This window comes from Serinus canaria, chromosome 13 (genome assembly GCF_022539315.1).
Source record: "Serinus canaria isolate serCan28SL12 chromosome 13, serCan2020, whole genome shotgun sequence".
Classification (NCBI taxonomy): domain Eukaryota; kingdom Metazoa; phylum Chordata; class Aves; order Passeriformes; family Fringillidae; genus Serinus; species Serinus canaria.
The window spans coordinates 10,636,713-10,653,106 of record NC_066327.1 but is presented as its reverse complement, the minus strand read 5'-3'; the positions used below and the strand labels follow the sequence as shown (position 1 = coordinate 10,653,106).

At 49.0% G+C, this 16,394-nt stretch overlaps 1 protein-coding gene across 1 annotated transcript in view; it reads left to right on the top strand.

Annotated features, from left to right (window-relative positions):
• The first annotated feature begins 1,514 nt into the window (after nt 1-1,514).
• COL23A1 (collagen type XXIII alpha 1 chain) overlaps nt 1,515-16,394 on the top strand; it is a 175,598-nt gene continuing 160,718 nt past the window's right edge. The window contains exons 1-2 of the mRNA XM_050979691.1: nt 1,515-1,736; nt 5,537-5,606. Of these exons, the coding sequence (XP_050835648.1) occupies nt 1,515-1,736; nt 5,537-5,606 (292 nt within the window). The remainder of the gene's footprint in view (nt 1,737-5,536; nt 5,607-16,394) is intronic.

The following is a 16,394-nucleotide window of genomic DNA, read 5'->3' as shown; positions in this document are numbered from 1 at the left end:
GCCACACTTTTTACTGAAGGTGGAGGACGAGAAAGAATAAAACTGTCTTTTAAGTGGACAGCCTGGTCTTCATCACTGAAGTGCAGAGTGTGAGATATTAGGGCTCTGGAACCTGAGGGAAGAGTTGAGCTTGGGGCTAAACTGCATGGGAAAGGAGTGGATTCCCGGGGCAGGAACTCATCTGCAGGAGTGATCAGGGTTGCCTGGAGGGCTCAGCTAACACAGGACAAGATGCTTTGCACCTGAGCATCTTCCCAAAATGATTGCTCTGTGTGTGTTCTACTGCTCTCATGGAGCGTGTAAGGAAAGTCTTGGCATGCTCGTACAAAGGAGAGGGGGGGGAAGGAGGTAAGAAAGGGGGTCTCACAGAAACCTAGAGTTTTATCTTCAGGAGTTTTATCTTCAGGATCTGTAAGAAAGCAGGAATTGGTTGTCAGCACATGCTATGGATTTACCTGGTTTAACTGCTTTGGAAATAGCTACAAGAAGCCTGTGTCTATCCCTGTGTGTTTTATTAACAAACTTAATTAGAATCTGACACTGGTAATATTACTGACATTGTAGCATTTCCTAACTCTGTCCTAGGCTTCAATCATCTATTCTAGAATTAAGAATTACTCCTCGAAGTGTCTGTGTCCAGGGGGCAAAGGGTACACTGGAATTTGTATACCATGTACTTACAATCTAGACAAGCATTAAGTTGCAGGAGGATGTTTTATAGGTCGTGATGTTCTGTGTAAGAGTAAGGAAGAGGGATGACAGACTATGCCGATGCTCGGAGCTTATGGTGAGCAGTTTTCTCTCGTTCAAAAGCTCACGAAAGTGGATGGAGCACTCCACTGAGATAAGAGCGAGTTACAGTGCATGGTGGGGTTCCTCTCTAGAACAGATCGCGGTGCACACGGGCTGTAGGGCAGAAGGTACAAAGCTCCCGGCCGGGTGACACCTCTCGCAGGTCGCATGCTCCAGGGGAGCCGGGGCCGGGCGCGGCCGCCGCTCGCCCGCTCTCCCGGCGGGGGGAGCCCGCTGGAGGGCGCCCGGCCCGCGCCCGCCGCCCCCGCCGCGGGCAGCGCCGCTACCGGCACCGGAGCGGGGAGCGGGGACCGGAGCGGGGCAGCCCCGCCGGCAGCCTGCGCTCCGGAGCGGCTCTCGCAGCACCACGGCCGGGACCCCGAGGGGCGCGGGACCGCTGGCGGGGATGGGGCCGGGGGGAGCGGTCCCCGCGGGGGGCCGGGCAGCGGGGTGGGATCTGCTCCGCGTAATCCCCCATGGGGGGCGGCGGGCCGCGCTCGGAGCATCCCCCCTTCCCCAGCGCGGGGGGAGGCGGCGGGGGAGCCGCCACCCCCCGCTTCCTCCGTTTAAGACCCGGGCTGGCGGGCGAGCGCAGGAGAGCGGCCGCTCCGCAGCTCCGGCCCCACGCCCGCGGCGCGCACGGGGCGGCGCTGGATGCGCCGGCGGCGGGAGGCGGGCGGCAGCCGAGCGGGACCCCGCGCAGCGGCGCGGAGCGCGGCGCGATGAGCGCGGGCAGCGGCAGCGGCGCCGCCGGCGCGGCGGGCACCGCCACCTCCGCGCTGTGCCTGCTGCTCTCGCTCACCGCCGTGGCCGTGTGCCTGCTGCTGGGCGCCAAGACGGCGGAGCTGCAGGGCCGGCTGGCCGCGCTGGAGGAGCGGGGCGCCGCCGGCCACGGGCCGCTGCTGGACGCGCTGCAGCCCCGCGTGGAGCAGCTGTTCCACGAGGTGAGTGAGAGGCGGCGCGGGCGGCTCCGCGGCCCCGCGGGCGGGCGCGCAGGACTGGCCGCTCCGCGGCGGGGCGACAGGATCGGGGAAGGCGCTCCGGCCCCGCTCCGCCGCGGGGTTCGCTCCGTGTCACCGGCTCCTCATCCTCTGTGTGAAAACTTACTCCCTTCCACCAAACTTTCCCCTTTTTGCTGCCGTTCCCATGAATCAGGCGTAGGGCGAGGACTGGCAGAGCCCACCTTGATTAGCCCCAGGTGAAGGGCAGGCAGTCGAAGGTTAGAGGACATGCGACTTTCCCCCTTACTCTTTCACTGACACAGGTAACCCGAGTACTTTAACTATTTGTCTTGGGATTTAATGGACCATAATTTCCTTGTTAGAAATTATGAACATGATCCCCACTATCTGGACTCTCTGTCACAGATTATTGTGGTCTGGCAGTGCAGAACTGATTTATGGCAGGCAGAGGAGACCCGCCACTTGTTACTTCACTTGCAGTCCTGGGGTTTTCTGAAATTATTCAATAAATACTTCTGTGCTGAACAATTCCGCCTACTTGGAGAACTATTATCCACACTGATGCCCTTCTCAGTGCCTGACTGAACCAAATCTCTGGGAGAAGTTACACGTTATCCCAGGGTTATCTTTTTCCCGATTCTGGTGTTTAGGTTTGGGGCTTTTTACAGGCAAGGGGGACGTGAAAGGCTCCATCACTCATAGGAAATGCTTGAAGATTCCGCTCTTGGTTTGCTGGATTTGTATAAACAGTAGTTCATAAAGTTCAACAAGATTCAACACTGCTTGTGGGGCTGCTGAAGGGCACCCCTGAGTGATCAGTTCTGACATCTGGGGAAGGTTTTACACTGGGATTTTATTAATAGCCTGACTGTGGTGCAAAACATGCGTTAAAATCATGACAGCCATGAAGCCTCAATCATGCAAAAATGTGTTTGTATGTGAAGCTCTGAAAGCTCTGGGGCAGTGAGCAGGGATGGAGGCAGTGTTGGGGGCCATGGGGAGACAATTCCTCATGCTGTGTGTTGCTGTTGGAGCTAGGGTGAGGGTATTGCTGGCACAACCACAGCGTGTCCTTTTGCCTGGAAACTTGGTTGCGTTGATGTGCCTCGATAAAAGTGAAATGTTAAAATATTTTTGTGAAAACCCCGAATACCAGACCAGGGGGGGTGCCTGTGAGCCGTAGTCACAGCCTCTAGTTAATGTCTGTTCTCCAGGCAGGAATTAGCCTGCTGGTTGTGGCAGTGGTTCTGTTCCAATTACCCCAATAAATGTGCTTAGCAATGGGAATGGTTTCTGTGGCACTGCCTAAGATCATGTGCAACCTCTTGCTGAGATTTAGTTAAGTGTGGAAAGCTTGTTTTGTACTGGGAATGCTCAGATGGAGTTTGTACAGGGGAAAATAAAGCAAAACCACATAATTGGGTTTCTAATGGAAGAGTGAGCTTGTTGAAACGTTTAGTATGACCGAACTCTTGTCAATGCTGAAGCAAACTTTGAATCAAGCAACAAATTCAATCAATCCATAGTAGTAATTGCACTATCTATTAATGGTCATTTTAAATGAACCTCTTAATTTATGGTAAAGTTTCAGAAAGTGTTTCTTGCCCAAACTCTGTTACATAAGACCACTCATTTGTCAAGAACTGCTGCCCTCTCTGTGCTTGAGACTTTCTGGAGAGTGAGAGAGTATTTCCATCGTATGAACATCAACTGATGCCTGGGGTCAGTTTTTTTGTTAAATTCTGTGTTGGTCCTCCTTTGAAGTTTACCACAGTATTTCAGAAGTGAAACCAAAGCTCCATACACTCTCTGTGCATGACCCAGCATTCTTTGTTCTCTGCCACGACCCAAAAAGCTTTACTCCATGTACCGATGGAGGGGTTTGCTGGCATAATTTATGGCAGAGCTGCGTATAGAGAGCAGCAAATACAACACCAACACACTGGCTCTATTCCTTTAATGCTGTTTAAATGTTTGGCAAGTAAAAGAGAATAGGAAATAATATAGGAAGGGTAAATGTGTAGTTAAAGTAATGAAAGCCAGTTTGGACAAGAAGGATTTCGTTTCTGGCTCTGTGACAGGCATCCATGTAACTCTGGAGAAATTGCTGATTTGACTGTGTCAGGACCTTGCCCTTCCCTTGGCTTGTCCAGTTAGTGGGATGTGCTGCAGGCTCCTTTGATGCCCTCTGAAACATTGCCAACGGCACGGTCCAGACGTGGCAGCATCTCCACTTGCTCTGTGTCTGCAGCCCCAACTCCAAGTGTGTAGTTTTCACACTGGAGGGAAAATATTAACGGGAGGATTATAGAAACATCCAGTTGTTGTAAACAAAGCCGAAGCATTTTGTTCACAAAGGATTTATTGTCCACAGTGTCCAGATTAATCAGTTTCATGACAAGAACAATTCAATGGGAGAACAGAGGACTCGCTCCAGGATTCAGATCTCCTCTGCTGCTCCCAGTGATGCCTGCTGAACCAAAAATGTGGGAGAGCTTGTTTTCATTTCCTCGAGCATCTTCATCATCCAAATCACTTTAAAAGTAAACAGATAGAACTTGAGCAACTATGCAACATTTAAACTGCAGGTGGCTGTCAGGAAAATCTCTTTAGATTCTTTTTTTGCCACATTTTCTCAAGGAAAGTGTATGTTTTCAGAAGGCAGCTGGATCATTCTGGTATTTATACTTCCCTTAGAACAGCTTTTCTGTCAGGTTCTATGAAACCATGTTGATACTTTCAAGACCTCTTAGTGTCACATCCAAGCAGATAGAGGAAGCATAGGATTTCAACAACAGATAAAACTATTTAATCCTCAGAATAAAAAGAAAATAACCTAATTCACAGGTAGCCTAATTCCTGAATAGTCCACAGTGTTCAAATATTTGAAAAGGCACTGGGTCATCAGTTGTACAATATCAAGTCTTAACACCCTAAACTGAATAAGTACTTTGACTTTTCTGGCTTTGAAATGTAGGGATTCCAGTTATCAGATTATTGGTTTGTCTTTTGGCAAGTACTTTAGGTAGGACAGGGCATTCCTGGAGGACTGAGAAAGTGAAGATTGTGGGTGAAGATGAGCTGTTCCCACCCTTGCTGGGCTGTCCCAGGCAGGGACTACGCCTGAGCTCGTGTAATGTACCTGTCATCAGGCTCATTAACTTGGGCTTGGCAGTGGGCTAAATGCAGGCACGAACAGTCTGGCTGGCTTAGGGAGCAGCCAGAGTGTGCACACATCTGCCTGCAATATGCCACGTAGACACTGCTCTAGTTTCATGAATTTTTATGAGTTCTAGTTACCCCATTGATGAGTTTTTCACTTTGGGGATGGAAACACTGGGCTTTGGGTAGGCCTGAAAGTGGGTGAGCACTCCAATCTTGACTGACCCCTCATCCCTCTGCTAAAGAAACCTCTGACACTCCAGAGAGCATGAATTTTAAGTACAAAATCAACCAAATCAGGTCAAATTTGAACATGGGACTTGTAAGGGAGCTCAGGATGAATCCTGCCAATGGAGCTTTGCTCAAGGGACTTTGGGACATGCAGGAGGAGTGTCTGCCTGCTCCCTGTGAGTACTGTAGGCTGCCACTTGCTCAGAAACCTTTAATATTTACGTGCTACTGTGGCACGGGACATTATCCAAGGAGGCTGAACGCCACAGGATGAAACCATTACCCCTCCCTGGAAGGAAGCTGGGTGGTTGGGACGTTGGCATGCTGCACAGTCCATGTTTAGGTGTGATGTACTCCCTAAAGGGCTCTTTTCATCCCCCTCCAAACAGAAACTCGGCGAAGGACTGGCGAAGCTGCGGACGGCGCGAGAGGCCCCCCCAGACTGTGTGTGCCCCCCAGGTAGGTGCCAGGTACCAGCACAGCCCGGGACCACCCACCCTCTGAGCTCCTCCTCTCCTGTTTTACATGCTCCTTCCCATGGAGGAAAATGTGTTAAGAAGTGGTTTTTCCCCAGCTGAAGTGCTCCAGCCGTCTGCCAGTGCCTCGCTTTGGCCTGTTTACAGATCAAGGAGTTTGAGGTTTGGACAAAAGCGATGTTTGGCTATAAGAATAAAAGAAGGAAGAACTTGACTGGGTTGTGAGCCCTGGGTGTTGGGCCAAAACAATTTTGAAGTAGTAACAAAATCACTGGGGCTTAATGCAAGTGTGATAATTAAAAGCTGCAGCCTCTCTGCCTTTTCGGAGGGCAGGATTTCTTTTGCTGTAGGAAAGCTGTCACCGATTGTTTAAATTTCCTCCCAGAGTTTAATGAACTTCTAAAACCGTCAAAACTTCCTGTTCTGCTGTGGAAGTGCATGCTCCTTGGAAACAATAAACAGCTTAGATGAGTTTGTAAAGGAACCTCATTTACAGAAATGTTCTGTGAAGTGCTCTGCTGTCACACTGAAGGGCACGAGTGGCTTTGAGCTGGGGCACTTCGAGCCTTTAATTTCTTTTTTCACAAAAGTAGTGAAAGATGGGTGAAAGATGCACAGTGCTTTGATGCGGGAGAATTCACAGACTTGTTACAAGGACTTGCAAGCTGCAGAGAGTTCCATTCTAGTTTTAAAGAAAATAAACAAACAGTAAATGCTACATGGGGATAGCAGAATAGGCAAAGGGGCAGGGTCAATTTTCCCTGCCACCCTGGATACAAGTCCTACCAAAACACACAGTGTTAGTCCATGCTCGCAGGACCAAAAAAAAAAAAAAGCTTTTTCCCCTTGTAAGATTATGTTTAATCTCAGAAACATTTCACTAATGATGCTCTTAAATGTACTCGCTGCTTTTCTGGTGGAAGGCTCCCTGTGTGCCTCACTGCCTGGTAACAAAACCCACCAGCTGAGAAACAAATCCTGCTTACTTTCAGCTCTTTGCAAAGTGGTCAAATCAGATTTCTCTCTTGTGGTGCACAGACCCAACAAGTCCACCAACCTCATGGGACTCTGTGGCTGTGTCTTTCTCTGGTCTGGACAAATAGGGCACTGCTGCTGTGCTTAAGTGGTCAAGAGGCTTTTCCTTTGCTCTTCGGAAAGCAATTGGTCTTGAAGAGGCTTCTTTTGTCCAGGAAAGTCCCAGTTCTGTTCCGGGTCACTGAGTTGCTGTTGCTGTGTTTGGGAGATGGGGGAAGAGAGGAAGGTTTTCCCACGTGCTGCTGAAATGCTTGTTACAGTCATTAGTAACAAAACCAAGTAATTTGTGAGCCGAGGGAAGGAGAAGTGATTTCCTGGTGGGTAGGAAATGTCCCATTGGTGGCTGCTCCTGGCCACCACTGCAGAGAGCTGACTGGGGATGTGCTGCTGGATTGTCCTGAAGCCTTTTGGCTGTTTTTGTGCAAATCAAAAACATCTTCAGCTGTGTTTCATTCTTTTCCTCTTTCTCCTGAAAAAGGCTGAATTGCCTTCTGCTCTGTAGTTAAAAAGCTTGGTCTGGAAACACCTGAGAGCTTGTGGCCCCCACTGGCATTCACTGCTGAGCATTCACTGCACAGCCCCCGGTGAAAGGAAAATTTCCTCGTGGAGGGGATGGGGAGATGCTGCCAGCCCCACTCCTGGCTCCATGGGCAGCTGGTGGGTATCCTGAACACCTGGGCTGGGCGGCTTTCCTCTGCCAATACCCCTGCTAGGCTTAAGAATTCCTCATTAGGGCTGGGTTTAAAGCCAGCTGGGGAGAGAGAGCGGCGGGAGGATGCTCCGTGCATTGCCGTGCAGGCGCGCTCCCTCCCTCGGTGCTCTATAAAAAATACGGCCCCGGCCGCCCCACGGAGCCCCCCGTGGGCAGAGCAGGAGCAGACACAGGCTCAGAGCTGGCCGTGCCAGCTGGGCTTGTTTCTAACAAGCCGTGATTTTCCCTAGAAACGAGTCAGTTTGGGGTTAGTTTGGACTTGAGGGGGTGGCGGTTGTTTTTAGGGCGCTGCTCCGAATCAATTGACTCATCACACATTCAAAGCAGTTTTGGAGCAAGATGACAACGACTCACTTCAAAGTTAAATGAGGGTCAGGTCATTCTAACTACAGCGAAATCCTAAATCAGTGCTAAACCAAGGCGAAAGACAAACACCGTTCCCTCCTAGAAGAACCCCCAGCCCAAACGGGCCCGTTTTGTGCTTTGTGCTCCGCAGGAGGTCACCTCTTTGGCTGTAGGGCACAGCTGGCTTGCCTTTTAGGATGGGACCCTCGGGCTTTTAGCGGCTGCGGGGCCGGCGGGGGCCGGTGGCCGGCAGAGGGGGCCCGGCTGTTTCTCCAGGGCCACGGAGAGATCGCGATCGTCAAAAGAAATCATAGAAGGACTTTTTTAAATTCATCCAGTCCAACTGCCCTGCAGTGAGCAGGGACATCTCCAGCTAGATCAGGTTTCTCGGAGCCCTATCCAGCCTGACCTTGGACGTAATAAGAATTTGAAAAAAAAAAGATAATTAAAAGAATATATTTTCAAAAGCATAAAAAATCCCCCTTTTCTGTCTCTTAGTGCTGAGCATGCTGCAAAAATTTGCCTCTGCAGTTGCTCTGAGCATCTGTGTACTGCTTTGAGTTGACTTGTTTTGCATTATTCATTCAAGCAAGGCAATGCGGGGGAGGATGACAACAACTTTGTGTCACTTTGAGCCCTTTGTGGTTTGGGCATTTTTGTGGCTGAGGGAGAGGAGAGCATCCTTGAGGGGGTTGAGGCAGCTGGACTGAGTGTGGGTCAGGCTGGGGAACGATGTGACAGGCTGGTGACCCCACTCTGGGGCCAAACATGGCCTTTGAGTCCCCTCAGCTATTCAGGACGGGGTGGCAGCAGCTGGATGCTGCGGGCGCTAGGCAGGGCCAGGACAGGCTGTCCCCATATGTGGTCTTGCAGGGAAACAGCAGCTTTATACTTGTGCAATTGTCATTCCATAAGCCAAGCCTGTAATGCTTTGCAGAGAGGCCCCTCGTCCCCTTGTGTTCAGCCTCTTTCTCTAGTGGGATCCTCACAAAGCCTTTGCTGCAGGATGAAATGCAGCAGGTGCAGGAGCACTGCTGTAGATGGCATTTGGGACAGCCTGCTGATGAGCACTGGGGGGTGGGTTGAAGGCAAGACTAAAACTTCACACTGATAAACAATTTGTTTATCAGTTGTGTGGGCTTTGGCTGCCTTCTCATATTTATGTTTTTTAAGGATTATTTTTTATTTTTCCCACCTTGTAATTTTAACAGTCTTTTAAAACATCAGGTGCCAAAGACTCTTGTTAAAGGTGCTATTTGCTGTGCCAAAAGTATTCAAGCTCTGTGAGAACAGGTCCCTTGAGAGCTGAAGGTGATGGATGCACCGTGCTAGAGCCTGAGAGCAAACGTTTCCTTAAATCCAGTGAAAAAAGGCTTAAACCAGCCCCAGTCCTCAGAGCCTTGCCCAGCAGCTGGTCCTTGCTGAATTGTGGACTGGGGCTGTGAAGAGCTCCAGCTCTGCTGGCTGCTCTTGCACTGAGTATTTCTATGCATGCCTTGTGTTTCCACGTGCCTTTTTATTTAACAGTACCTCTGGAGCCTTAACTCCAATCTCCTGGCTGGTGGATGATGCAGATCCCTGGTTTCATCTCCAGTTCCCACTGGGACGGTGTCGTACGCTTTTGAATGTATGGATTTATTACAGAACAGCGTTAAATGTTCAGTGTAGTAATCTGATGTTCCAGCTAATATGTGACAAATATTTCCCAATAATGGCTTGGCAGCAGCAGGAGTGCAGTGGTGCTGCAGCCGGCAGGACGGCGGATTGCTCCATTTCTCTGCAATTCAAACCATCTGTCCTGGGGGAGCCGAGCATTTCAAACCCTCTCCACCTCTGCAAGACTCAGCAGCTCCAGAGGCTCTCTTGCTTAGATTGGTTAAAAATTTTATTATTTTTATAATTACTTTTCTAATATTTATCCTAAATTTATACCCAAGGATCAGCGTTGTCCAGCTTGTCCTGGGAGGCTGGTGTGGCACATCTTGGAAATCACAAGATGTGCCACATCTTGAAATATCTGCCTGATTTTGCTGGTGTAAATGTTGCCTTCAAGTGTCACTCACTATCAGCCTTCTCCCTGTGTTGTCTCCCCAGGTAATTAGCACAACAGAATTTCCCTAATTGCTGCAGATCAAGGGGGAGAGGGCTCTTCTGGCTTTGTACTCCTGACAAATGGCAGATGTTTTCCAGGAGGCCAAATGGGATGCACCCAGCTCTGCTAATTCTGGCTCTTTGTTTTGTTCTCTCCATGATAGCAGCTCTGTTATTACATCTTCAGGATCTGGGCCTGTAGTGCCACATTTCTGAGTCCTTCTGGGTAGTTCAACTGATACTGAAAAATATCAAATATAAGCAAGTATCAATTTTTTTATCTTAAATTATCAGCAATCTCTTCTTTTCTGAGTTACTTTGCTTCTACTGAACTTAAACCTCTGAGGTATTCTTTACACTCACCTCAAGATACCTTTTGCTGCTAACTGAAGCCATGAAAACTCAGTATTTTTCTGTAATTTCTATGATATAGAGTGAGACAAAGAGCTTTACAAAATATTCAAGTTTTAAAATGTCTTCTGAATCCCTTTTGACTTGGCTTTCTGTACTTTGCAAGTCACTTCACTTTAGCAGGGTTTGCTTTCTCCATCTGCCTTTGCCTGCATGAGGCTGGGACATTGGAATTATGGATTAGTCTAAGCAGCAGTTGGGTTTTTTGTACTAAACTTACAAATGCAATCAGAATTCTCTCCTGCACAGAAAAGGCTGTGCCAGGATTTAAAAAAATGAGCCAGGAGCCAAGCGTTAAAGCATCTAAATAACAAACAACTGGCTGGGAAGGACTTCTGGCAAATGGTGCCATTTAAATGCAGGCACCTTCTTTCTGTTTCACGTGATTTCAAATCTTACTCCTTTAAAAAATCCAATCTGCAGACCTTAGCAACTTTTGGGAAAATGCTCTTTGAGCATGGAAATGACTGCTGGCTACCTTCCATCAGCTCCTTCCTGGCGACCATTCCCCAGTCCCTTTTGGATATTTGTGGAAGGCCCCAGGGACATCTGGAGCTGGGTCTGCACACCACATGTGCAGGAGCTGCCAGTTCCTTCTCCCAGGAGCTACCTGGGATGGGCACGGACACCTTCCACCCTCTCACTGCTGGAAAGCAGCTGCCACACAGTGAGGGGTCCCCATCCCATCCTTGGGATCTCAAAGCTTTGGTTTTAGGATTGATGAAACCTTTAGGTCAGGGTTGTTTTCTTGAGTGGTTGCAATAGATGGAAATAAATGGAGGAGAGGGAGTTTTGCTTGGTTTGGCATCTCCTCCCAGCCATATGGGTGCCAGCCAGCAACAGGGAAAGGAGTCCAAAGTCCCCCTGGCAAGACGAATGACTTTCTGGTGGTCCTGTGGGTGGTTGTGTGCTCTGAGGGGGTTGCTGGGGTGCTGGCAGCAGCCAGGTGTGTCATGGGAGTGTCAGAGGGGCTCTGCTCACAATTTTGGCACTGTTTCACAGCCCTTCTGAGGAGCTCATGGTGGTGGGAGGAGGAGGTGACAGCCAGGTGTGCAGCAAAGGGGAGGTTTGAGTCTGGGAATTTGGGGAGTGCTCCCAAACTGGGATCCCCCCGTGTGCTGGTGTGTGAGGGAGGGCACGTCCTCTGTCCCACACCCACCCAAACAGCACTGTCCCACCTCAGCTGCTGTGGCAGCCAGCAGTGACATTTAACGTCCTGCCGAGGTGTCTGTAAATGCTGGATGTGGTCAGGGCTCTCTGAGGCAGGAAATAGCACAGGATCAGTGTTATTCCCAGAGCTGACGGCGCCTCTGACACACAGGCAGAGCACGAGCTAGAGGCAGTCTGGCCTCAAAACCACTGTGGTAGGGAAATGGGCTGGAGGCATCTTCAGGGAGGCTGAGGCAGGATTTCTCCTGGTGGTGCTTGGTACAGCCCCAGCATTTGAGCACCATGGCTTGGAGCAGCCCCCAGCAACATTTGCATTTAGACCACTTCAGCAAAAAATAATTAAAACTGGTGACATCAATAGGAGAAGGCTTTGAAAATTTATTTTTTCTAAGTCTGCCAAAGTTATTTTGAGTGTAATGAAAACTACAAAAATAAACCTGATGACCATGTCCTCCACAAGAGGCTCTGTGTAACTTTATCTTTGTCTCGACATGTGAAGTCATTTACCCAGGCACAGATATTTTTTGCTGCCAACCCCTTCAGTGCTGCCTTTCCAGAGAGAGACTCTGGAGCAGGTTGGTTCATTGTTCATGGACTGATTCACCTGGGAAGTTTCCATTGGTCTCCAGTTGTTTTCCTCCTCTTTCTTGTTCAAATGATGGATCAATGTCATGCAAGTGAGCAGTGACTTGGTTGTGCAGAGCTGATTATTGAAAATAGACAGTGCTGGCATGGTGCCTGCTGTACGTCCATCCCTCTCATCAAGTCAGCAGTGCTGTCATCTCCAGCCCACCCTGGGTGAAACAGGGTGGGAATGTGTCTCATCCCAGCAAGCCTTAGGTTGAATTTTTCAGTCATGAAGTGTTGATAGAAGCAGGTTTTAGCACAGAAATCTTTTGGGACAGTGAGCTACCACTGATGTACTCCTGAAGCAAGGCCCACCTTATTTCTCTGGTACAAGAAGCTCCAGACTGACATTTCATGACTCACATTGCACAGGAATCAGCATCACCTGTGGCTGTGGCTGTGGCCATGTAGGTGACAGCAGCCAAAACCAAACTCCAGCAGAGGGGCTGTATAAAAGTTTTTATTCTGCTTTTGCTGCACTGGGTGGGTGCCACATGATTCACCAACAGATACCATTAATTACCCTTCCCTCTGGCCAACCCAGACAAAGGCTGGACAAATAGCCCATCTGCCTCACCAGCTTCTTCCCTTGGCTTCCCACTTGAGAAATCCTAGACTATCTACAATACTGGTGTCTCCTGATTTCCATGACCAGAAACGCTTCTCCTCCCTGGTGCTGTTGGTTTGCTCCTGTTCTGTTGCTCAGACATGGTCATTTGTTTGACTTGGAGGCTGCAGGGCCAGTAGGTGCAGTGCCCTTTAAAGGATCCAAATATAACTCCATCACTCCTGACACTCCAATAAAGGCTGGAGCAGCAAAGGGCTGAGTGGTGCTTAGCTGGGGTCAAAACATGAGCAAATCTCTCAGTAGCTTTTTGGGGGTTATTTTACAGACTTCTGGGTTAGACAGTCCCTTTCAGCACTTGTGAAATAGAGTTTTCTTAAAGGAAAGTGTTGTGAGCTCCAGCCCCTGAACAGTGCTATCTTTGCATTGCAAATGTGCTCATGCTTGGACCACCACATTGTCATGGGAAGGAGGAAGGGGAACTGGAGAGTGATACCCACAGCTGGCTGTAGCTGGGAGTCCTAACAGGATTTTAAGCAAGTAATTATGTTGCAACAGTTGCTCACTGAGGAGTGTGGCTTGCCTGGATTACAGAGGCCAGGGTGTGAATCCAAATAGCAGCGACAAGCGTGGATCACTTACCCTTCCACTACCACCCAAACAAGACGAGCCAAGCACTGATCATACCAGCTGTGAGCTCACTTAAGACTCCAGGTGTTATTTCAGACAGAAAACAGAGAGAGATCAGGAACTTTTGTCTGTCATTGTTTTTATCTTTATTGCAGGAGCTGTCTGCCTAGATCAGCAGTAAAATTACTTATCAAGTCTGATAGAGAAAGCACCTGGACCTTGCTCCAGGGGAAGGTGCTGTGACACCAGCAGGTTTGTCCCCACCTGTGCCAAGGGAGAGGCAGGTCTGACCCTGTGTGATGGGATACTCCTGCACCTCATTTTTCAGGAAGCCAAGCTGGCTGTAGAAAATCACCTAATAACTTATAAAAGCAGCCAGAGTGAAGAATTTGGCCACAGGTTTGTCCATGCATGGTTGTGAGGAGTCTGGAAACAGCATTGCTGCACTGGTGTGCCTGGCTCCCTTGGCCTAGGGGTGCTGGGTGGGTGGCAGGGATGCACGTGGTGGCTGTACCTGGCTGGAGTTGGTGCTGGATGTGCAGGAACCATGGAATGACCTCAAGGAGTGAGTGACAGGTCCTCATGGTGACACACTGCAAGGAGAAGCAGCTTGAGGAGACAGATCCAGTTGCTGATCTTTTCTGTGTTGCACCTGTCCTACCATGACAAACTAGACTGCGAAAAGGCTGGATTTCTTTCTGCTTTTCTAAATCAGACCCAGGAGGCAGCAATTCTCATCACTTCCCAGCATGAGCCCAGGGTAATCCCACCTAGCATCCAGCCTGGGGGGAGCAATGATGTCTGCAGGCTGTGCCTGCCCACCCAGCATGGACTGGTGGGTATGAGCACTTGGGTTAATGCAGCTTTACAGGACACACTCATGTGGTTAATGACCTCATTAAGCCTCCACCTGCTCTTTGTTGTCACCATCAGTCTGTTTTATCATGTGGCAGAAGAGATGCTGGTGCCAGGATGCCCCAAACACGTGGCTTTGGCAGCCTGTGCAGCACAACGTGCTTCTTGGGTTTCATCCCTGTGGCAGATGGAGAGAGCTCGTGGCCTTGTGTAGGAGTGAGGCGCAGAGCTGCTGGAAATGCAGGAATGACAGATCCCCAATGCTTGTGCTTGTTTGCTCTTTAAAATGTGACCAAGAAGGAGAAAAAGCTGCATGTGCTAGAGGAATTGAGTGTAGCCAGAGGACTGACAGAAGAGGGCTATGGAAAGCCTATCACTGCCTTGAATGCTGATTTGGTGACAGGAATTCACTTTTTTCTACAAATTTGGGCTGGGGATGTGTTTGTGAAAGACCTCCCACTCACCTTGTGTGCCATACAGAATCTTGGTTGGGGTAGGGATGTGGGGCAGTGGGCTGGTTGCAGCTGAAGCTGTTGTTCATATTTCCGGCTCACTTTTAAATTGCGTCTATTGGTGTAATTACATATTGAAGGCATTAAAAGAACTTGGCTTCTGCTGAATGGAGGCTGCCCTTGATGGTTTATTTTTTCACAATGATTGCAATCATGGCAAGACATGGAGGCCAAGAAAAGCCAGTCTTTACCTGAGGCTGGTTGTATGACAAAAATTACTTTTTAACCCACTTGAGCAACCCTATGGCAAGAGCCACTGACTTTGGGACTTTTTGTTCACCTGAAGGTTCCCTTCAGTGCAAGTTTGCTGGGACATTTATGTAGAGACAGCTCCAGTGAGGAACTTGGCTCCAACCCATGATGATGTTTCCTGTACATTGCAAGAAATCCCACATTTCTCCCTTTGTTTCTGACTCTCAGTGGCACAGCTGTGGATGTTGGGTGTACAAGCAGCAGAGAGAGGCCGTGTGCCCATGGGTGGACCTATTAAAGCCTGTGCACTACATAAAAATTGTATCCTTCATGTCCCAGGCTCTTAGGTGGCTTCCCAGCAATGTTGACATGGTGGAGAGAGAAGCATTCACTAAGAAAAATTAAATAGGTTCGATGATGTTCCCAACCATCTGTGTGTTTGCTGTCAGACTTCTAAAACATACTGGTAGAGATGAGATCTGTCAGCGCAGTACATCTGGAAATGTTTCTTTCTGCTCGAGTTTGTCTGGGTTGTCTCCCCATTTTGTGCTGTCTCTGAGCTGTCCCCATTTGTGCTATTCCAGCCCACTTGGTGTAGGAGGCTCGAGCAGGTTTGTGCTGCTCCACTGCTCAGAGACATTGGAGAACTTGGAGGAGATGTCGAACAGATTTTTCTTTTTTTTCTTTTCCCCAGCAGATCTGTCTGCAGGATGAGAACAGTTGGTATTGATATGATCTGCTTCATATTTTGGGAAGCCTTGGCAGTAACTACTACCAAATAATGATGCTTCTGGGGCCCTATTGTGCAAACATTTAAATATGTTCAACCGTGTTGCGCAGAAACCCTGTCAAGAGACTAACACGCCATCCCAGAGGGACTCGAGGGCATGGCTGATGGCAAAAATGGGCCTTGATAGGGAATTGGGAATGTATGTTCCCATTTCTTGAAAGAAATCCTGGCTTTTTGCTGCTGACAGCTGCTGGTGGCTTGGCTGAAGGCTGCTGGTTGTTTATTGGAGGTGGATGAGATGGCTAGAACACTGCTGATGGAGGATGGGGTGCTGCTGGTGTGGGCAATGCTGCTCATGTGTGCCATGGGGGCAGGGACTCCTTGTGTTCATTTGATTCTTTCAATTTTTCTCCTAAACTTTGCATCCTAAACCACAGCTTGTACCCCTCATTTCTGGGGTGATCACTGCATGTATGTCTGCCCCACCCCTCATCCTGGTCAAGGTGTGTTAGGGGAAGGCAGTGATGCCCTGAACCTGGCCAGAAGTTGCACGTGCTTTTCTTTTCTGCTGCATTTTCTCTTTTTTCTTTTGTTTTGTTTTATTTTTTGAATCTATCCATTTTGTAGATCAGGATTGTATGAAAGTGGGGTTTTTTTTAAATTCCAAAGATACAGTTACATTCCCCAAGAAGTTCTGTTCAACTCCACTTGGGAGCTTATGCAGACCAGTTGACTTTAAGGATAAAAGCTCTGTATTTGAGCTCCTCGAGGGTTGCTTTAATGTCAATTAAGCCAGACTTCAAGGAGCTCTGCTTCATTTTCAGAGTGACAAGATTCCTAGTCTTTAAACCATTTCTTCACAGAGAGGTGAGGTCAGAGTGCATCAGTGCCCTGCA